The sequence below is a fragment of the Spermophilus citellus genome (assembly GCF_964194105.1).
Source record: "Spermophilus citellus genome assembly, chromosome: 14".
NCBI classification, from domain to species: domain Eukaryota; kingdom Metazoa; phylum Chordata; class Mammalia; order Rodentia; family Sciuridae; genus Spermophilus; species Spermophilus citellus.
Window position 1 is genome coordinate 94,188,524 of NC_138194.1, and position 23,149 is coordinate 94,211,672.

General features: G+C 45.1%; 1 protein-coding gene across 1 annotated transcript in view; it reads right to left on the reverse strand.

The window, feature by feature from the left end:
* Nucleotides 1-23,149, reverse strand: part of ASAP1 (ArfGAP with SH3 domain, ankyrin repeat and PH domain 1) — a 331,734-nt gene that overhangs the window by 25,777 nt on the left and 282,808 nt on the right. Inside the window, exons 16-24 of the mRNA XM_081266600.1 lie at nt 18,165-18,328; nt 16,833-16,966; nt 14,918-15,009; nt 9,084-9,270; nt 8,783-8,868; nt 7,115-7,230; nt 6,901-6,968; nt 5,292-5,399; nt 4,003-4,231 (exon numbers count right to left, since the gene is read on the reverse strand). Of these exons, the coding sequence (XP_081122726.1) occupies nt 4,003-4,231; nt 5,292-5,399; nt 6,901-6,968; nt 7,115-7,230; nt 8,783-8,868; nt 9,084-9,270; nt 14,918-15,009; nt 16,833-16,966; nt 18,165-18,328 (1,184 nt within the window). The remainder of the gene's footprint in view (nt 1-4,002; nt 4,232-5,291; nt 5,400-6,900; nt 6,969-7,114; nt 7,231-8,782; nt 8,869-9,083; nt 9,271-14,917; nt 15,010-16,832; nt 16,967-18,164; nt 18,329-23,149) is intronic.

The window sequence follows — 23,149 nt, forward strand, 5'->3', positions numbered from 1 at the left end:
GGTTTGTTGATCTCTCGATTCTTTTACTATGATGCCGGGCACCATGCCAGATGGTCTGCTGGCTTATCAGACCGAGGCTAGAGCCTGCTTGAGGCAGGAAGCCTACATTTCAGAAAACGTGTGAGCAATTCAGGGCTGGCTGTCAGGGCTGACTGACAGGCCACCAGAGGCAACACAGAGCCTGACTCCAGGAGGGGTTGTCAGCCGACAGGCGGGAACTGTAATTCGCACATCAGTTGTTCCCCTCTCCATAGCTTGAAAGGTTCGTCCTTTAAAGTACGTTATGTTTCTTAGGATCAGATTTTTTCATTTACTTAACAAATCCTTTCTTGGAGCAGAAGTGCCTACACAGTGTAGGTCTCACTATTTGGAGCACCTGTGAGGATTCCCTGCTAATAGCTGTGGCGTTGCAGAGGTACCAGTGCCAGCAGTGGAACCCCTCACGGAGCACCAGGTGCCACGCGCTGAGCTACATGTTTCATACACGTCTCGTCTCGTCTCCACTGGATCTAGAGTGGGGCGGGGGTTCCGGGTGCTACATAAAAGGCACCAACTTGAACCACGGTAGAAAGCCACAGTTCTAAAGCTTAATGTTATTAAAAACAGTTAAACCCAACCAACAGATCAACCAAACATATGCAGGCAATATGTGTCTCCAAGTCCCTGGTGTGCAGATGGGTCCTGTGGCACTGTGCTGTCCCCGATGTCCTTCCACGCCAGGTACCTCTACTGCCACAGCCCAACAATCCAAATATAAATTTTTCCAGAGCAGTGCAGAGTTATGCTTTTTTGTGTGCTTGGGATTGAATCCCAGGGCCTTGTGCATGTGAAGCAAGCACTCTACCTACTGAGCTGTATCCCCAGGCCCTTGGGATTTAAATTTTTTTTTTTTAGTTATAGATGGACACAATACCTTTATTTTATTTATTTTTATGTGGTGCTGAGGACTGAACCCAGTGCCTGACATGTGCTAGACCAGTGCTCTACCACTGAGCTACGACTCCAGCCCTGTCTAATTGGAGTCTGATGACAACCCTGTGAAGCAGGTAAGACAAAGATGGACCATGTTCCTCAACACAGGAAAGGAGAAACTGCAAGACCTGGTCTGACAGATCCAGTTAAATTTTCTATCTTATTTCAGCCTCCATGTGACCTGAGGTGAATTCCTTAACCATTCCAGGGCTCAGTTTCCTTATCTAATAGGATGCCGACTGTGTAAATCTTTAGGCATTCTTGTAGCTCTAAAAAAAAAATCTAAATTCCACACATAATTTTAATTTAAGGATTGTTTTTAACCATAAGGCATGGGGCAGGAGAGAGCGGCTCACCAGGAGCGGGAGACACCTGTGCACACCATTCTATAGCTTTCCTCTACTCTCTCTGGACCTCACTTCTGAAAGAGGGGTTAGGTAGCAAACCATGGCTGCAGGTGGCTTAAGGAAGGTGACTTTGGGGTTCTGAATGGCTGAGTTCTTCTGAGACTTATGGGAGCACTGCTCAAGTACAAGGGGCCTTTGCTTGTGGTAGTTTAGGTCAAACTTCTCTGAATTTTGAGGCAGCTGGAATTTCTTGAAAATATTCCTGACCTGGGTTCAGGAGAATTCTTTCTACTGCTCCCCTATGTACTTCCCTCATGTGTGGGGACTTTGTCACCAGGGTCTGTTTTTGTCTCACTGGAAGCTGTTACCCCTCCGATCCCTAAGTTCACAGGGAGGTGACCTGTGCTGCAGAGGACCCCAGCTTCCTTGCCACGGAGAGTGAGCACAGCCTCGCCAGTGCTTCCATCAGTGAGCAGGACGAGGCGAAGGACACATCGGGCTGTAAAACAGAACCATGTGCGCACAGAGCACCATCTGGTCTTTACCCACGTCTCCTAGGAACTCCACTCTAGACACGACCAGTTTCCTAGCCACAGGAGAGCCACGCTGCAGGTCCTCATAGAAGACATGAGAAAGCTGCACTCCTCACGAATTACCAGCAGACAGCCCAAACCTCATGTCCTGCTACCCACAGCCAGGAGGAACGTGCTCCGAACAACAGGAAGGGGTTCCACACTCAATCGTGGGCCTTTTTTGGAGGGGGAGGGATGAGCAGTCTGTCCTTAGCTGACCACGGTTGCTATGGCCAAGTCTCTAAGCTCTTGTTTCAGCAGCTGAATCACTAAATAAATTTAGTCTTTGTCTTCTGGGTTGCTGGTAGAGGACTTGTTAGAATTTATTCAAGGCAGGCAAGAGATGCTTGGCACTGAGCTAGAGAGTGTATTTTATGGGTTTCTCTGTGCCCTTGAGACAAAATTACAGAAGGGAGTGGGAGAAGGTGGGGGTCTATGGGTCCCCAGGACTCTGGTATCAGTTTTTTCTGTAGCCCAGATTCCAGATTCTCAGTGACCTGGATGCTGTGTGAATAGGTACAGGTCCCATCTGTCCAGATAGGCCATCATGCCATCAGCAACCACAACTAGGGGACGTGACTATGTCAGACTCACTTCCCCCATCACTTTATTTGGTTTGGAGGTTTTCACAGTCTTCTTTAGGTTGCAGAGAGGGAGTCTCTGCTATGGTCAGATGGTACCCTGATGGGGCACATCATTACCCAAGGGAGGCAGTGGCAGGGCACTTGCCTTGCACACCTGCAGCTGGATGCGGGGGTGTAAGGCTGTGTTCCAGCACAGTGTACACATTGTGGGGAACTCTGTCCCCTGCGTCTTTGGCTTACATGTGCTACTACTGCTACGGCTACTGGTCCTCTTTGATGAGAAGTATTGATTCCAAAGCCTTATTTTAACTTTTCTCCATTATTTTATGATCTACAAGGCCATTTGGGGTCTCCCTAGGAACACAGCTCTCATTTATAATACTCTTTCAATGAAGAATAAGCTCTGAAAAACAGTTTTGAATAAAGCTCACATTTCAGAAAACAGCCTCTGTGTGATTCAAATAGGCAGGGCATTGTGTACCGAGAGCCCTCAAAACCTGTGCTAGCACAGGCTGAGCGCAGGGAGAATCCTGCATTTGGTGGTTTTGGCAGAGGTCAAACTGGGAATTGCAGCTCTGGGTACCTCAACAATTCCCTTGGCTCGGGTGACTCTTTGTTGGCATTTCTGTGCCTCAACTTGTCCCTATGCAGGTGGGCACATTGACTTTCTGAGCAGGGAACACTTCATGGTCAGAGGATAAGGATAAGAACTCCACTGTTACAGAGTAGGACACTGGACCATTAGCCCAAGATGCCAGTCCTGTGAGTACTTGATAAGGAGTACAAAAACACTGTTCCAGGGAAGATTCCTTTCCAGGTAGCACCCCGGGGAAAAACATCCTCTTCAGAGTGTACAGGAATATAGGTTTTGGTCACACAGTACCTGGGTTAGAATCCAAGTAGCTCAGAACCTCAGGACAGTTGCTCAGCATTTCTGAACCTCAGCACCCTTGTCTGCACAATGTCAGTGTCTACAGTGCCTATCTTGAGACCATGGGACAAGGCACGTGTGGCTGAGAACTTTTCAAAGAAAAGTGCATCCTGTTAACCAGCACTATTACTACTACACTAGAGTAGCATCTTCCACACAGGACCAGCTCAGTGCAGAGAGAAGTATCAAGCAAACCAAAATTTCATCCCATATTACAAACAGCCCAGGTTTTGAGGCCACGCAGATCTCAGACTGAATCTCAATCTTACCACTTAACTGGCTGTGTCACCCTAACCCTAACCCTAGCCCTAACCCTCAGACTCAGTTACTCTAGCTCTTTGAGCTATATTTCCCTCTTCTGTAAAAGAGGCACAAAAGCACATACTTCACAGGACTCTGGTGAGGCTAACCTCAGACAATGTGTGTACAGTCCCACCACTCTGCCTGTCCTGCTGACGGCGCTGGGCAGATGGCAAGGTGCGTACTTCAAGCTGTCTTTCACAACACATTCATCCTTGGCCCCTCAAGTGTACCTTGAATTCTTACCAAAGCGGGGCAGACTACCGGCTCTGAGGATGGAGCCACCAAGCCCGTACCTTTCCCGGCATTCCTAGGAGGCAGAGGTGGAGCCTCTGCAGTTGGTGACGTGGGCGAGTCTGTGCTCGTGGAGGCAAAAATCTGGTTGGTGAAGGCCCCGTAGGAGAGCCGCTGCTTGTCCCGTGGGGTGCTGAAACCTGGCAGTGACAGCTTGTCCTGTGGGGAGATGCTGGAGGAGTGGCAGAAGCTCTGGGGTCTGGGCGAGCGCTCTTTCTTGATGGGGCTCGGCTGGTAGATGAAACAACAGTGGGTGAGATGATAACCAAGGGTTGTCCTTAAGGCTCAGGGAGGACCTTTGCAGGTGCTGCAGGTGGTCACCAGGTTCCTGGGCTCTAAGACAGCCTCACAACAATGAGTAAGTGAATAAACATGTTTTAGAATTTCCCCAAACTCTCATTAAAAGTTGTCACATTATGTAATAACTGATCTCCCCTTGAAGTGGTCAATGGCTTTAGGATCTCTCTTTGACATTCCTTGTATCCTGCCTGGCACAGAGGGAGTGCCCAGCATATGTCTGATGAATAAACATAGGAATGAACTTTCTGAGCTGGTTAAGAACTACCCACAAGGGGCCCAGGGAACTGGTTTCATCCTGAGACCATATTCATGAGTTATAAGACTTCAGACAAGGTGCTCAGTTTTCTTTGTGAACAGTGTTCTCTTCTGTAAAATGGAGACAACAACAATATACATACTTAACATAGCCTAGGCTCATTTAAGTATTTCATAAATGACAACTGTTAGTACACACCCATTAGCTATTTTGAAGGTTAATTTGATGTGTCACCTTGGCTAGGCTATGGTATCCCAATGTTTGGTCAAACACCAGTCTAGATGTTGCTGTGTAGGTAAGTTTTTAGATGTGTTTATGCCAGCAGGTTTTGGACTTCCCTCCAGAAGGCAAGTGGGCCTCAACCAGTGACTTGAGGGGTAAAGTCAAGACTGGTCCCTGAAGAACAAGGAATTCTGCCTCCCAACTGCCTTCAGCCTCAATGCTGCTGCATCAAATCCCTCTGGGGTCTCCTGCCTGCTGCCAGCGCCCACAATCATGTGAACCCCTTCCTTGAAGCACATCTCTCTCTCCATCTTACTGGCTGTTTCCTAGCAGGACCTGACTGATTATAGCTGTTCAGTGGTGCCCAACCAACGGGGATCCAAGACCAAGCAACATCTGGCACACCAGGTCATAAGACCAAAATTAACAAAATTAACTCACAAAACAGGGCCACTGTCAGTCAGGGTCAAAATCCAGGGGACGGTGAGGCTCAGGGACACCCTCGACACTTACTTTGTCATCCAGATCATCATCGCTTTCATCGATCTCCTCCTGTCGAAGGTTCCATTCGTACTCTACGTGGACGTGGGGATTGAACTTTCCAGATTTAGCCTGGGAAAGCTGGAAGTAACAGCAAGTGCACACCATTTCAATCGAAAGGCCAAAACACGCCAATGTCACACAAACACTGAGCAAACCACACCATCTTCCTGGCTTCGAATGAATCAGGGGTAGCTGCACTGTAGGCACAACTCTGATAGGACAGGCTGGACCGGACGTGACGGGCTTGGGGGATTGCAGAGAACTGCAGGCAGAGCCTTTCTCCAAAACTAAAAGCATTTTTAACATTATTAAAATAAACCTCAGAACTGCAAATTCCTGGCTGGAAAACAAAATCAGGAGTCTGTCAAGTTTAAGAGAGAGGCCTTTACAAAGTCCCAGCCCAGGGTCTTTATTTATTTTTGGTACTGGGGACTGAACCCAGTGAAGTGCTCTGCCACGAGCTATATCGCAGTTCTTTTTAAATATTCAGATGGGGTCTAAGTTACCCAGGTTGGCCTTAAACTTGCAACCCTCCTGCCTCAGTGTCCAGAGTAACTGGGATTATTGGCATGCCATTTCTTATTTATAAAATGTGGGTAAGGATAACTGTCTTAAAGGGTCCTTTTAAGAATAAAAAAAAAAAAAATAATACAACTGTGAGGCCTGGTACCTGGCACTCAGCAGAAAATTTGAGGGAATATGCCTTCTTCTTTCCCCTCTCTCCCTTTCCCACGAGCTACGGTGTGAATACAGTTTGTCCCCTCTGGAACCCCTGCTAGAATCCAATCCACACGGTGAGGTATTAAGTGGGTGGAGACTGAATCCAATCATAATGTTTAGAGGTGGAGGGCTCCGGGAGGTGACTGGGATTAAGAAGCTCATCGAGGTGGAGCCCTAAGACTGAATACTGACGGCTTTGGAAGAAGAGGGAGATGACACACGTGCTCCCAGTCTCCCATGTAATGTGCTATACCAGCAAAAAGGTCACCATAAGATGTGGCCCCTGGACCTGAACCAGATCTAAGAGCTGAAAAAAAATCTATTTTCTTCGTAACTACTAAGTCTGTGGTACTGTGTTGTTAGCAACAGAGACACAGACTGAGTCACTATGGTCAGGAGTGCATGCTGACATGAAGGCCCAGGGTATGAGGCAAGAGCTAGTGGGGTCCAAAGGCGAGCATGCACCGTGGGTTGGGGAGCTGGGAGAGCTGTGTGCTCAGCGCCTGAGAACCAGCACACTGGGCTTTACCTGCCAGCTTTGAAAGTGGCTTCCCTACAATTCTTTACTGTGAGCTGCAGAGCAAGCCTAAGGGACACGGCCTCATCCTCAACCCTAGCTGGCACCGACACCTCTCCAAAGCCTCTCACTCCCACATCACGACTGCATTCAAAAGACATGCAGATGACAAGTTTGTCATTTTACCACTTTTTCAAATGCAGCTTAGTGCTTGTCTGAATTTCTTTAGCAAACGTTTAAAGGAATGAATCTGCTTCCTTTATCTCCAATTCCACTTTCTCAAAATGACACTTTCAAGGCGGCTGATGTCTAAAAAAATCTCCCATTCCATTTTTTGCTCACCAGATCTTCGCACTGGGAAGCTTTGAGTCTCTTTGCTATGTCCAAGGCAGTTTCTCCAGCTTGGTTAACTGAAATATGGGGAAAAATAAATTACATGATCATCTAGGACACATCTTGAAAGTCAAGGAACAATAACTGAAGTACCATGTAAGTCTCAGTTCTGCTGGAGAAATGTTCAGAGAATGGCTATCAAGAGACTCCGAGGCAGGCTTACCGATGTCCACGGTGGGCTTGCTCCTCAGCAGCAGCTTCAGGCACTCGGGCTTGCCGTACATGCTGCAATAGTGCAGAACCGTATTTCCCAGGGACGTCTGCTTATCCAGGTTCCCACTGAAAAATTACAACATTGTTGGAAGAACCGACTTCCTCTACAACTTAAACTGTGTGCGACAGTAGTTCCTCCCTCTTTTGTGGGAGATATGTACCTGCATTTCAGGAATTCTGCAGATTCCTGAACTACAAACTGTACTAAACCCTATAGAGACTGTGTTTTTTTCCACATATACACATGCCTGTGGATAAAGTGTAACTTATAAATCAGGCACAGAAAGAGATTAACAACAATGACAAAGTAATAACAACAATAGACTGTAATGAAAGTTACTGAAAACTTCTGAATTATTTATTTTTAGAATTTTCAGACCATGGATGACCATGGGTAACTGACAACTCAGAAAGCAAAACTGCAGATTAAGGTGAAACTAATACTGTAATTGCTCATTTCTGTGGGTTTTTTTTTTTTTTTTTTTTTTAAATACAGAGCCAAACTATGTTGTCTATGTTGTGCAGGCTGGCCTGGTACTTGTGATTCTCCAACTTTAGATTCTCGAGCAGCTGGGACAAGAGGCATGTGCCACCAGGCTTAGCCTTATAATTACTTATTTCCGTGTTAATAACTGACTCAAATATGCGCCCTTATTGTTGACAGGGAAAATCATGTTCCTAACATTACACCTAACTTTGTCCATAACATACTGATAGGAATGGTGGGCACTTACTGAGTGCCTCCCATGGGACAGACACTCTCTTAGCTTTTCCAGGTATGGCACACGTAATCTTCACACCCACTTGATGAGTACTATTCATAGCTTCTATTGCACAGATGAAAAACCAAGGTACAGAGGCTACATGCTTGTTTTCACGACTACCAAGACAGGGACAGGCAAGTGGGGACGTGGACAGGGGGACTTGTCTGGAGACCATGTTCTCTGCCACTGCACTGCTACCTCTGAGGAGGAAGCCTGGACATTTACGCCATTTGGCTCCTGTCCACGCACCATTCTTCCCATTCGATGACTCCCTCTGGATGAGCTCCAGCTCCTCCTCTCGTCTGCTGCTTACAGAGCAGCCCAATAAAGAATTTAGCAGATACCAACCTCCTGTGTTTGGTGTTACACTCCTACCAGTGTGTCCCTAATTTGAATGAACCATGATCCAGCCACATACACTGCTGCCTTACGCTGAGCTTAGGAACAATGAAAACTCACAAAACATGGCTGGCCTTGCTGTTATGCCTTCTTTCGACTTGTCCTTGTGCAGCAGGTTTCTGGTCACAGAGACGGGATTTTACATTTATCAAGGCCAGTGGTTGGCAAACTATAGCCTGTAGAACATATCTGGCCCATCCCCGGTTTTTGTAAATGAAGTTTTCCTGGAACACAGCCACGCTCGCTCATTTACATGCTGTCTCTGGCTGCTTTCAATCCACAATGGCTGAAGCGAACAGCTGCAATAGAGACCTCATGGCTTGCAAACCCTCAAATTTTTATTATCTGACTTGTTAAAGAAAAAGCTTGCTCAGTCCTGATCTAGGCCACCAACAGGACCCATTTGTGCTACTGCGTAAGTCATATAAATTCAACAGAGAAAGCAAAAGCCATACCAGTTTTGTACAAGGAAGTCAACTAAATGGAGAGATGTCTGGTCTGCAGTTCGGACGGCAAGATGAAGGGCGGTCTCCCCGAGCTCCTGAGAAGGGAAGGGTAAGGATGGCAGGATGAGAACAGGCCCACTTGCCTCCAGCAGCTTCAGCTACATCCATGCACTAAGCAATTATTAAGAGAACCGCTTTCACTTTGAATTCTCGTTGTTTAGACATGTTCACACAATCAAGGTATCAGGACCCGTCATCTTGCGCTACAGTAACGTAACATCATCTGCCGTGGGATTTTAACAGGCCCTACCTGTCCAGGTTCCAGCAGTGGTTCCATGAGCTCCACCCCCTCTGCATAGACTTGAATGAGTGCAAGTAGATCCCTGGATTTGATGGCCTCCAGCAACTCACTCAGCTTAGCTGACGAGGAGGAGCAGGTCTTCCTTGAGAACCTGTGGTCGACGTACTTCGCAGTGATGTACTCTTTTCGTACAGTCCTACAACAGAACAAAAGAAGATGACCCAAGAACTTGATTTTTCAATAGCTAAAGCTTCACACATTGTTCTGACCAACATTCCTCTTTGAGAAGAGCTTTTAAGAGCCATTAAAATGTGGTTCTTTTCAATATTCAAATAAACCAGGTTTTAGACCAAGTTATTACAAGAGAGACAAGAGGAAGAAATTGATATATATATTTACTAGTATATGCAGGTAATGTGCAGTTACAAAATTAATGGCTTATAGACCATAGCTGATTTTTTCCCCACCATGAGATCATAAGAAATTTATTAATATTTCAAACTCAAATCCATATATGTATTTATTGAAGTTGAAAAATCAAAAAAGTTAAAACTCCTTAAAGACCAATTAAAAGTTTTCAGAGCTTTGAGAAAAGGATTTTAGTCTTCAGATACAATACCCCATTTTATAGTTGATGTGACTGAGGCTCAGAAAGGCTGTCTTCAGTAACCCCTACAGGCCAACACTGAGCTCCCGAAGGATGACAACGACTCTCTTCCCTGCACAGGTTTCAGGCTGGCAGCAGTAGCCTGCTGTGGACAACCAGCCCAAGGTCTGAGTGGGTGTGACATTTCTTAAATAGTCACCCTCGCTACTTCAGTTCACTTGGCCCTGGTGTGACCAAGCCCACCTCCTGGCCACTGGAAAATACAACCTAAGGGCTGGGGTTGTGGCTTGGTGGTAGTGTGCTTGCCTAGCATGTGTGAGGCACTGGGTTCGATTCTCAGCATCACATACTTATAAATAAAGATCCATCAACCACTAAAAAATAAAAAAGAAAGAAAGAAAATACAACCTAAGTAGCACAATGGTCATCTTTGCCACCTTTGGGATAATTCTGAAACAGAAGTCAGCTCAGAGGAAAGGAGACAAGAGACAGGGAGACAGAGCTGGGGTCAGATGATCATGTCTGCCATTCCAGATCCAGCTGTACCTGAACAGATACCAACCTCCTGTGTTTGGTATTACATTCCTACCAGTGTGTCCCTAATTTGAATGAACTATTTTCCTGGTTCCACGAGCCAGTTACTAAAAAGACAGCAAACAGAGTCTGAGTTCATATCCTAGTTCTGCAGCGTGCCAGCTGTGTGCCCTTACTTCATCTTTATGAGCTTCTGCTTTTTCATCTAAAAATGGCGAACAATATTCCTTAGCACATTTTGAATTCAAGAAAGTACAGCACCTAACAGGTGCTTTCTTGCTTCAGAGATGGCTCTCTCACAAGAGATATAAGATTCCTTGCTTGGAAATAGTTACCACACCTGTGGTAACTGCTGCTGGCCCCCGCGTTCTACACTGTTCAGAACTGTACAGTTCTCTCATTCTGGGTTGACGGTCAAAAGAGCTGAGCTGGGTGAGGAGAGCACACAGCTATTGGCCCTTCCTCAACTTTGTGTAGCGTCTGCTAAGTAACCAAGATCTAGCACACACGGGTGTCTTTACACTTAGGTTAAGTCCTTTTTGGATGGCCACAGTCTGACGTGCTAAAAGACTGCTAAAGAGGGCTGGGGTAGCTCAGTAGTAGAGTGCTTGCCCAGCATGTGTGAGAATGTGGATTCCATTCCAAGTGCTTGCGCGCGCACGCACACACACACAAACTGGAAACAAACAAACACTTTCACTAAGGTGAAAGAATGGGCTAAGCCTGGCTTCTGAGTCCCCTCATGACTTATATGAAGTGTGAAGGCAGCTACTGTGTTGAGCACCAGGCTGAAGAACTGAACGGCTTGCTTTTATCTGATACCACTTGATAGACCAAGTTCTGGATGTGCCTGTTCTCTTATCTGTAAAATACGACTAACGCCCCCTGCCTTATGTACCCTTCCAGGAATGTGAGAGTAGGTACAGAACAGAGTGATGCATGGGTTAAAGCCTCATTTTGAAAGCTGTCTTCCTTTTGCTACCAGAAGGCAGAACTAGGACCAACGATGGAGAGCTGTGGGAGGGAGACCTCTGGTGTTTTAACTAACCTTCAGCAAGTTCTGCAGGTAGCATCCACGTGCTGGAAGGAACACACCAACACCAGTGACCATCTGGCAGAAATGATGCAGAGGACACTCGGGTGTCGTACCACCTGGGCCACCCTGAAGATCTCCACCCTTGGGTCACCCGATCTGTGGCCACAGAAAGTGTGTGGCCTCTCACTAGAGAGGATATGTTCAATTCTTCCAGGGCTCTTGGTTTGTAGTCCCCCGGCAATCACAGGTTTTGTGACACTGGGGTTCTGGGGCAGGGGGAGGTCAGCTGTCTAAAGCTCTGGACACCAGAGCTCCCCTCCTAGGGCTGGAAAAGACAGCTCCCCCCAAACCTGGCCCTGCTCATTTACCGTATTCCAATCAGTGGTCCCTGTATGTACCTGGGGGCTTGGGTGAAAGCCCACGGGTTACCTTCTCAGGGAGCTCTTCAAATGCCCCACACTTAGACCCACCAGCAAGGCCTCAGCCACCAGCAACTCCCCTCAGAACACACTGAAGTCCAACTATTCTGCTTTGTCTCCCTGCTGCCACCTCTGGCTGCACTGCTTCCATTCCACAGTGGATCTGGCCGACCAGATTCTCCCTGGCTGTGCTTCCATCCGCCCCACCATCTGTCCTTCACAATCAGCTACAGCAGGGCTTCTAACCTCAGGACGACTGGCCTCTGCCCACTGGTGCCAGCGACACCTGCCCAGGTCTGGACACTGCCTAGTGTCCTCTGGTGGCCAAGGACGGTTACCCCTAGTTGAGAACTGCTGTGCTAAAATGACACATTAAAAACAGAACTTAGATCATCAAGCTTCTCTGTTTAAAACCTCTCAGTCACACTTAGGATAAAACTCCAAACATCACACATCCTACAGGCCACCTGTGATCTGGCCCCACCTCACATGCCATCTCCTATACTCTGCCTCCTGCTGTCCCTGCAGTCACACCTGCCTTTGTCTTACAGCTTAGAATGGCCGTGCCTGTCCTGCACCCACACCACTGTCCAGCAGCCTGGCCCGCTGTCAGGCCCACCTACTGCAGCTCTCCACTCTAACCACCCCCTCCTACCAAAACCCTACTCATCTTCTCATATTCCCTTTATAACACCTAATTCTAGGAGAAATTATACTATCTATTTTTTTAATTCTCTGTTTTCCTCACCATGGTCAGAATGTAAGGACAGGAACTCTGTGTTGTTACTGTATCTTTGGCACCTAACACAATACCCAGAGCATAGAGGTGGCCTAATAAGAATTTACTGAATGAACAGGGCAGGTGGCACATGCCTGAAATCCCAGCTATTCGGGAGACTGGGACAGGAGGATTGCAAATTCAAGGCCAGTCTGAAAGAGCTCAGACTATCTCAAAAAAAAAAAAAAAAAAGTTGTTTGCTGAATGACTAAATGATGAACTGCATATTACAGAAGGTTCACTTTATTTCTCTGGGTAGTGAAATAAATGAAATAAAATAATACTTATACAGAGTGCTGTCCCTAGTCATTTTTTAATTCAAGCCCCTTAAGCCTTAGCATAACCCCAAGAGGTAGACACAGTCTTCAGATGAGGAAACTGAGGCACAGGCCTAGCCTAAGGTCACACAGCTCAAGTCACAGAGGGCAGGGATCTGAAGTGCAGCAGCCTGGTTATACTCTCTCCTAGCAAGTTTTAGGTGTGCAGAGATTCTGGAAGCACTGGTGTGGGCAGGACAGCTCTCTGTGTGCTCAAGCCCTTGCTGCCAGAAGGCTGGTGAGGGGACTCGGAACTTCTTTGTTTACTGCAGCTTTATGATCCAGCTGATTTCCCAAGTTGACCTCTCGAGGTGACCTGCTCTTACTAGTGCAGAAAAGACATCGGCAGTTTTTGTGAGGATATACTTGGACATTGCTGCCAAGCAAGATGGCCTCCATGTTAGGTGGGGGAGGTATCCAAGCCCCCTGCACCCCAAACTCTCACTCCCTGGGTCACACCTATGCTACCCTCCAGACCCCAGGCATCATGGCTGATGGGCTCTGCATGCAGTTTGTCTCCTGCTGTTTCCCCAGCAGACAGGAAGCACACAGCAAGCATTTGCAGAATCCAAGAAAAGACCACTGCCAAGAGGCTTCTGTGAGACTTGATCTCACATTTCAGACTGAATGTGCCCACTAATAATTTGAGTAGTTTCTCAAATCTGGTGTCCAAGGAAGAGCGGTGTCCTGCTTCCAGCCTTCCTCCTCCAAGGCCTTCCCTGACCACCGGGGCAGTCAGTGTCTATCCTACTCTACACAGCACTGAGAACACTTGAATCCTGCGGGCTGAGGGCGTAGCTTGGTGATACAGCGTGACCGCCATGCGTAAGATCCTGAGTTTAATTCAATTAAAACATTTTTAATAGATTAATAGTCACATGGCTCAAACATAAAAGTGGTATCAAAGAATACTTAGAAGTCTCACACCCACTCCTGCCCAGAGCATGCAATTTTATTGATTTCCTGTGTGCTGTCAAGTGTTCCCTCAAGTGAATTTTAAGTTCATAAACATCTACCTTTATGCATCTTTTACTATCAGAATTTAAGACCTAGGCAGTGAGTAGTGAGAGATTTAGGAGGAATTATCAACAAATTGAGCCAAATTTCAGTTCCCAAGTTTGAACATGAGCCTGGATTGAAGGGACAGGTGTACTTTACTGACTCCCTGGCACCCTTGCTTTCCCCAGGGCAGTTCGTTTTGTTTGGTGCTCTGTGTCTTGCTTTCTTTTATGTAACAATGATCTACACAGTGCTCAACTGTGTGACTGTACCCTAACATTCACTCAGAGGCCTATAAATGGATACTTGTTTTGTTTCTACTCTTGCTACTACAGAAGAGGAATAAATTCACAGAAGTGGGACAGTTGAGTCAAAGAGTAAATAGATTTATAGCTTTGGTAAATATAGGTAATTTATTTTTTTAAAATTTTTATTGTATTTGGACACAACACCTTTATTTTATTTATTTTTATGTGGTGCTCAGGATCGAACCCAGTGCCTTGCACATGCCAGCCAAGCACTCTACTGCTAAGCCACAACCCCAGCCCCACTAATTTGTTTTTTATCATGTGCCATCTTGTACTTTCACCAGCAACTATTAATAGAATGTCTGCTTCCCCACAGACTTACTGAGTGAAAACATTGGGGTGGAAAGCATGGGGAGTTTTGCCAGTCTGACAAGAATCTCCCATGGTCCTTTTCTTCTCTTTTTGGTACCAGGGATGATTGAACCCAATAACATTCTACCACTGAGCTACAACCCCCATTCTTTTGCTTTTTGAACAGGGTCTTGCCGAGCTGTCCAGGCTGGCTTTGAACTTGTGATCCTCCTGCCTCCCGAGTCTCTGGGATTATAGGTGAGCACCACAGTGCCCAGCTCCAGTAGTCTTTGTAGGTCTTTCCTGTGTCACAACATGCTCCAAGTATAGAAAACTATCCTTATCCTCATGAAGTTCTATGCTCCACAAAGCAGGTGCTCAGCTGCCCCTACCTAGGGGGAAGCTGATGGTGGAAAGAATCTGTGGATTCCAAAAATACATTTTGCTGTGCTTTTCTCCAATAATGGGAAAACTTAACCACTAAGAAGATTTTGGGGGAGGATAGGAAAACAATTCTAGAACAGTGAACAATTTAATATATTAGAGATACTTACATATCACTTGAAGGGGTAGGTTTTGGTGAGGGGCTGGGTAAATTTGCTTCCATAATATCATTAAAACTATTGTTTCCTACATTCTTGGCCAGCTGCAACATAAACAAAACACAATACAGTAAGCTCTTTACTATTAGTTAAAAGCTTCCTATTATTTGCTTTTGCGATTTCTGAATGTATATTTTCCTTCATTTGACTCAGAATATAAACCATCCATTCAACTGGTCAACAAAAATTTACTGAGCATCTACTTACTACATGCCGGGCACTGAACTCTGAATGAGAGAAATGGGCAGATCATGCTCTCTTTTCCCTAGTGAGGCTGACAAGAAAATCAATCACATCTACTATATCAAGTGATAAATGCCAGAATAGAATAGGATCTGGTCCTACACACAGTTAAACCCTTTGAGATCAGAGAGAGAAAGCTCCATCTGTGAGTTTAGGCTGAATTTCTAATGGGCAGAAACAGATTTTTCAACCGCAGCTCATCTCCTCTTTATGATGAAATTTACTCCTAGTGAAGATGCTACAGGTAACTACTGAGGACCTATGGAACATTTTGTTTCTGGATTCAAGATATTTCCAAGAAAATTTGTCCCGGAGGGCCTTTGGTTATTCACATAATTTTGAGAGCAAGGTGAGGTTGAAGAAGTACTCCCTCCTTCAGTAGACAAGGCCTGGGCTTACTGCACAGAGTGTTTAGTACTGGGCTTTCCTATTTCTAGGTGTTAGACCGGGTTTCATTTCCACAAGTCAAGGAGATGCACCAACTGTGCACTAAAGAAGAAAGTGCTCAGGTATCAGGTCTGAGTCTTTCTCTGTAATCCTGAGGGACAGGGAGCCCATTGTCAGCATGATTTCCTATTTTCTGATGAAGAGGCACGCACAGCACAAGGAGGATCAGCACTGCACAGTGGACCCTCAGCTGGGGCAGGCTGCTGGCTGGTGACTGGCTGCCCTGAGCTTTTTACTTTTCTCCAGACAAGGCTAGTGACAAGCGAGGTCATCAGCTTGTCCTCAGCTCGTGTTCACTCAGGAGCTGCTCCAGGGAGACCCTTCTGAGTTCTACTTTACTTAAACATTTTCACTTTACATACAAAGACTTGCTCTTAGTGCACCAGGGTTAAACTTGTCAAGACAAGGCTCAGGGCCTCCAGGCATCATGCCGATGCCACCTGGGCCTTCTGTTTCCTTTCTTGACATATTTATGGCAGCACCGATTTAACTTGGATCTGATGAGGGCTCAATATTCAGGTGAATCATGATGGGAGGAGCAGTGGTTACAGAAAAACTTAACTGTTCATAACATTTATTTTTCATGTTACAAAGCTAAGCAACACAAGTTTACACTGTTTATTCTGTTATGAGGTAAAGAAGTTATGAATTAAGGAGTAACTGGTTTTGTGACAGTGATTGTGACAGTAATTCTAAGTCATATGTACTTTTACAAACAGAAACAGTACAAATAAAATCAAGAACTTTTTAGTCATTATTTTTAATAACATAAGTCATTAGGTAATGTGAACATGTGATTTTAACTTATTATAAAAACGAATTCCTAGCCAGGTGAGATGGTATACACCTGTAATCCCAGTGGCTCGGGAGGCTGAGGCAGAAGGACTGCAAGTTCAAAGCCAGCCTCGGCAACAGCAAGGTGCTAAGCCACTCAGTGAGACCCTGTCTCTAAATAAAATACAAAATAGGTCTGGGGATGTGGCTCAGTAGTTAAAGACCCCTGGGTTCAATCCCCAGTATCAAAAAAAAAAAAAAAGTTGTTTCCTAAAACTCATAAAAAATTCAGGAAATTAGAATTCTTTGTACCTAGAAGAGACAAAAATCCCCAAACAATATATTAAATATATTCATAAAAATAAATTTTAAGTTCTCTTTCAAAGTAGAGGTTATTACTTACCAAGAGTTCAGAAGTTCCTAATTTGTCTAATTCCAAAGATTGAATTCGAGAAATATGAACCCCCATTTCCCTATGGATGCCGGAACATTCTATACAGGTCAAAATACCCAAGTTGGTTGAAAGCCAGGTGGGTTCTGTGGAAACAATTTAATGAAACAAACAAGATATCTAATTTAGCATGCAATTACAGAGAAAGCTAAAATAGTATAAAACTTGCTTTGATGCTCTGTTGTTTCTTTTTTTTAATCATTTAAAAAATCATTCTTTTTATATATACATAACAGTAGAGGGAATTTTGCCATATTTACATACATGAAGTATAATTTATTCTAACTAGGATCCTGTTCTTGTGGTTGGATAGAACTGGAGACTATCATGCTAAATGAAATGAGCCAATCCCCTCTCCAAAAGACCAATAGCTGAATGTTCCCTCTGCCACTTGCTCACACTGTGAGTCACTATCACACACACCTGAAAAGGGCAGAAAACCTGACTCCTCTCTGAGGTGCTTGTGGCATCCTGTGAAGTCCAGTGTCACAGCAGAACAATAAGTAGATCATAATGCTCGAGAACACCAGGTTTGCTTCCCTGTTCTCACCTCTACTGTCTTGGTGACATAACACAAATCACCTTATCTGAGTCCCAGTATCCTCATCTATCAAATGGGGACATCAGCATCTTCTCACAGAACTTCTCTGAAGCTTCAGTGTGATAATTTAAGTAAAACCCCAAGCACAATCCTCAGTACAGGGAAGCACTCTGCCATTGCTAGCTGTTGCCAACACCTTGGCGACACAGTGCTACCTGGAAGCAGAAGTTTGTGAGGGTGACGTCGTGTGAAGCAGAGGCTGGGAGGTTTCAGTGGGCAGGCAGGCGGGAAGGTCAGGTATCAGGTGTCAGCGGATTTCACACACACAGTTCTTAAGGCCTTATAATGGGGTGTGTTATCCTGACTGCAGGATGAGGAAGCTGCAGATCAGAATGGTAAAGGGACTTGACTTGACATCATCCAGGCCCTGAGGGCAGACTTGTGATCTATAGTGGGACACCCTGTCTGTGCTCTTCCCTTAAGGTCCCTGGTGTTTATTTAACTGACCTCATAGGAAAGGGAGCACCGTGGCCATCTAGGAGAACAGGTGGGCGCCTTCCAGGCAGAGCAATGGGTGTAGGTAGGAGCAACTGAAGGATGGGATGTTCATGGTGGGAACACATGTTGTGCGTGCGTGTGCGACGGTGTCCACAGGAGGCAAGGCTTTTAAGTAGTGAGCTTGTTCTATATTCTACATCTAGAGTGGACGCTTAGCAGGTCAGTTCAGGCATGGGGACAAATACCTGACGAGCCACAGTCACAGCACACGTCATTCCCGGGGAGCCGCTGGACCTCTTCAATGATGGCTTTCGTCAGATCTTCCAAGCTGTTCTCCCCTGTGCTCTGCTCGCCCCGGAAGGCCATGGTCAGGGCCTCCTCTTTGCTGTTGGTCAGCACCGATATCCACCTGCGGTCAGAACAGCAGGGGCAGGAGGCCTTTGAGGGTGTGGCCGTGGCTTTCTCCATTCACTGCAAACAGTCCTCTTTCATCAAGAATTTCCAAAAGAGACCCCCCCACCCCAAGTGGCTATAAAGTGAGGGAAAGGAGAGAAAGGAAACTCGAAGGAAAGACTTAAAGTGGGGAAAGCAACACAGGAGAGGACAGAGAAGGAGAAACCCGTGCAGCTGAGGACCGGCAGGAACACGCACGGTGCCTTGTTTCTATGCGGGCAGAATCAAGGGGATGCCAGGGGCCAGGGGGCCAGCGAGGGACCACTGGAGAAGGGGAGGGAATGGGACAGAGCTCAGCGGAGGCATCTGCTGTGGAAGCCTGTCTGTGAGGACGCTTACAGGTGAAAATGAAGGAATATTATGTTAGCAGCCACAACATTTATGCTTATGAAAAAGGAACATCAAACAGTGACATTTACAATGCACAATGGAGCGTGAAGGCTCCCTGATAACATATGCAATAGGACTGTCACCTGTTCCCCAGTAACCCCCCGCCTCCAGTCCAAGCATGAAACCACCCAGAAGTCCAAAGACAGGGTGCTGCTTAATAAAGCATGAAATAACCACGAAGGGGAATGTGAACAAGCAAATTCTCAGGCCCATCCTGTGATTCCAGCAACTCAGGAGGCCAGGGCAGGAGGATCACAAGTTCTAGGCCAGTTCTAGCGAGACCCTATCTTGAAATAAAAACCAAAAAGGACTGGCTGGATGTAGCTCAGGGGTAGATCCCTTCTAGAGTTCAATTTTGGGGGGAAAACAAAGCAAAATGTGGGAAACTTGGTCCAACGGCAGGGATCTGGAATGGTCTGGTAGCAGCTGCCCCTTTTGGAAGGGGCATGAAATACCATTTTGCCACAGTCCCCACTGGTCTACTTCATTAGTTGATGACATTGGACCCTTCTGACTTTTGAAGTTGAGACTCAGGAAGTAAATTAACTGTGATTAAGGATGTGGGGAACAAGCGAGGCTCTGACCTGGGGGAGCTGGAAGATCTCATGTGAAACAGCAGAACCCTAATCAATTAAATCATAGTCTATTCACAGAAAGCCCGAGGGAACACAGGAGACACAAACTGACAACGTCCCCTACCTTACAAACATTTTGGGTGCAAGAAATTTCAGTTACCTTGAGCAGTTCAGAGAACTTGTAAAAACATAACTATGTAATTACCTAAAAACTTCAATTTTTTAAATGGTGGCAACAAAATATCACGTGATAATAAATATATATGATTGCATTTATCAATTTATTTTCTTCCTTTTATCGGTGCATCATAATTGTACATAGTGGAATTTGTTCCACATTTATACATGCACAATATGAAATATAACTTGGCCGATATTTAGTCCCCAGCATTTCTCCTCTTCCCTCCCTGGGTCCCTGTGCTCTACTTTACTGATCTCCCTTTGATTTTTTTTAAAGATGGACACCATATCTTTACTTTTTATTATTTTTATGTGGTGCCTTCAAACCCGATGCCCAATATGTGTGAGGCAAGCACTCTCCCGCAACCTACGACCCCAGCCCCCTCCCTTTGATTTTTATGAGACCCCTCCCCTTCTTCCTCTCCAGCTCCCACATGAGAGAAAACATACAACCCTATGTTTTAAGTCTGGATTATTTCACTTAACATAATGGTCTCAAGCTCCATCCACTTTCCTGAAAATGACAATTTCATTATTTTTTTACGGCTGAATAAAACTCCATTGTGCATATACACCATATCTTCTGTATCTATTCATCTGTTGATGGATACCTAGGCTGGTTCCACAGTTTGGCTATTGTGAACTGGGCTGCTATAAACATGGGTATGCATAGACTGGTACAGTATAACTTTAATTCTTTAAATACAATAAATACAAGGGAGTGGTATAGCTGGGTCAAATGGTGGTTCCCTTCCTAGTCTCCTGAGGAACCTCCATACTGATTTCCATGGTGGTTTTGCTAATTACAATCCCACCAATGATGTAAAAGTTATAATGAAAAACATTGCCAGCCACTGTCTTCAAAATGTCATATGGAGGTATAGAACTGAGTACGTTGGGTATGTTTTTTTCCCTCCACATCCTCTCTAGCTTGTTTTCTTGATGGCTGCCATAACTTGTGTGAGATGAAATCTTCTGTTTTGATTCGCATTTCCCTAACTGCTAAGGATGTTGAACATTTTTTTTTCATGTATTTGTCAACTGCTTGTATTTCTTCTTTTGAGAAGAGTCTGTTTAGTTCATGTGCCCATTTATTATTTTTGAATTCTTTATATATTCTGGTTATTAATCCTGTCATAGAATAGTTAGCAAAGATTTTCTATAGGTTCTCTCTTCACATTCTTGCTTCCTGTGCTGTGATTTTTAACGTGAGGCTATCCCATTTATTAACTCTTGCATTATTTCCTGAGCTTTAGGGGTCCTAGCTGTGCCTACATGCTGGAGTGTTGACCCTATGTTTTCTTCTAGGAGTTGCATAGTTTCTGGCTTAATTTCCAAGTCTTTGATTCATTTTGAGTTGAGGTTGAGTTTTGTACAGGGTGAAAGATAGGGGTCTAGTCTCATTCTCATGTGTGTGGATGACCAGTTTTTCCAGCACCATTTGTTAAAAAGGCTCTTTTCCCCAGTGTATGTTTTTGGCATCCCAGTCAAGAATCAGATGACTGTAGATGCATGGGCTTGTCTCTGTGTCTTCTATTCTGTACCATTTGTATGTGTCTGTTATTATGCTTGCTGTATAATTTGAAGCCAGGTATTGTAATGACTAAAAAGGACAGATTTCACCAAAATGCTAACACTGGTTGTCTCTGAGTGATTTTCTTTAGGAAAAAACTGATGAGGAATAGCTTGTCTCTGCTTTTATGTAATTTTCCTAATCTAAATATAAGTTTGTATTACTTTAATGAATGAGGAAGAAAAAGCCAAAGTTTAAAAAAGATAAAGAAAAACACTGCCAGCCATTGGCTTCAAAATGAAAGCTTGTCTTCAAAATGTCATATGAAGGTTTAGAACTGAGTATACTGGGTATGTTTTTTTTTTGTTATTTTGTTCTATATATTGTAGGATGAAGCTGATACAAAGCAAAGCACCATCTACAAAATGTTTGACTAATAGCGAAATTGTGAGAATTAAAACTAACTGCTTGGAGCACTGGCTTGCACCTCACACCGTTGACTCTAGGTGGCGCTCACCTTCAGGATATCATGACACACCTGAATAGCTTTCCTTTTCTACTGCAGAAAACACCACTTCAGAACCAATGTCTAGGGCACGCAATACATTTTAAATTAAGCAGTATCTTTAATTATTTAGTCTCAAGTTAGAAAACAAACTGTTTTCTTAAAAAACAATTCAAGAAACTGGTGTGACAGGACTAGCCACTGTGGAACTCGCTGGCCGGACTGCTGTTACTGGTCTCCCTGTTGACCGCAGACATCTCCAGTTTGCTTTCCTCAGGCACCATGACGTTCGGCTCCTTAATATGGACCAGTCTCTACCATGGGCCAAGGACTTATAATTTTGAAACAAAATTCCCCGAGAGCCTGTAGGCTGGGCTTTAAAATACCTTGAAGGTGAGGCAACAGAAGCCAGGACAGTTATGTGACTTTCCCGGGGCCCTGCAGCTGGACTGGGAAGGCTGGCAGGAAAGCCATTTTGTTGGCCCCCTTTCAGAGTTTCTCCCATTATGCCACATTTGTCTCTTCACCCCAAGGCTCAGGATTAAAAAAGAAAAAAAAAAAAAAGAAGTTTGTCAGGATAATCAGAAAAAAAGTACATTTAAAGGACAATTAAGTCTCCAGGGAAGCAATTCAGATTTGATGGAATTGGAGTGGCTATATTTCAAAAGGGTCAAGAGTCAAAGTAACTACTTCTGACAATATGTAACTTTTAAATTATTTTAAAGTAACAGACATAAAAAAAGTCCAAGCAGCAATACATAATTGCATTTTAATACCTTAAAAATAACTTTGAGTTTTGCAAGATAAAAAAATAAATTGCCACCATGTGAGGAGCTTCACACATTTTGTCCTCACTCGCAAAATCCTCACCCTCCTCAGCTTACTGAAGAGATGGCCCTGGCCCCATACCTTAGCGGAAAGGCACTGGTGAGCAGAACCTGGAGCAAAGGCCATTGCTGGACTTGACACTGCCCCCTTCCTTGGTCGGAAAGAATTTTTTTCATTTAGTTCCACTGGACACTTTTGCACTGGGTCGGAACCCAATGATTCAATGAAACTGCCTCTATGTGAACCTGGAGGTAAAAAAGTACTGAGGCTTCCCTCTGGGCACGTGATTTCTTTGTGCAGTTACCTCCTACTTCACTCAAAATGAAGCCTCCCGCCTCTACCTGAAGAGGCTGAAGTGAAAAATGTGTGGCAATTTCACGATGGACAAAGCAACATTTTTACTGAAGAGTGCTGAATCCCACTGGCAGGAAACCAGTCATCTAACAAAATGGGGTTGAACTGCCTCTAAGCCCCGAGAATCAATAAGACACTGGAGGCCTAGGTTTAGACAGAAGGCCACAAAGATGAGGTGGACCCCTCCCGACCTCACGTGAATTTCTCATTTGTTTTCCAGTTAGAGCTCTGAGGAGGGGGAGAGAGGGAAGAGAGGGAAGAGAGGAATCAGAGAAGTTCAGGAAGCAATATTCCCCCGTGGGTTTGGAATTCTGTCTGGATTGAAATCCTGGTTTACCAGGACCCTGGCCGCAGGCACACTGTGCCTGTTTCCTCATCTGCAAACTAGGGATCAAAGTTCCTCCTTCCTGGGGTTGTGGACTATTTAGCCCA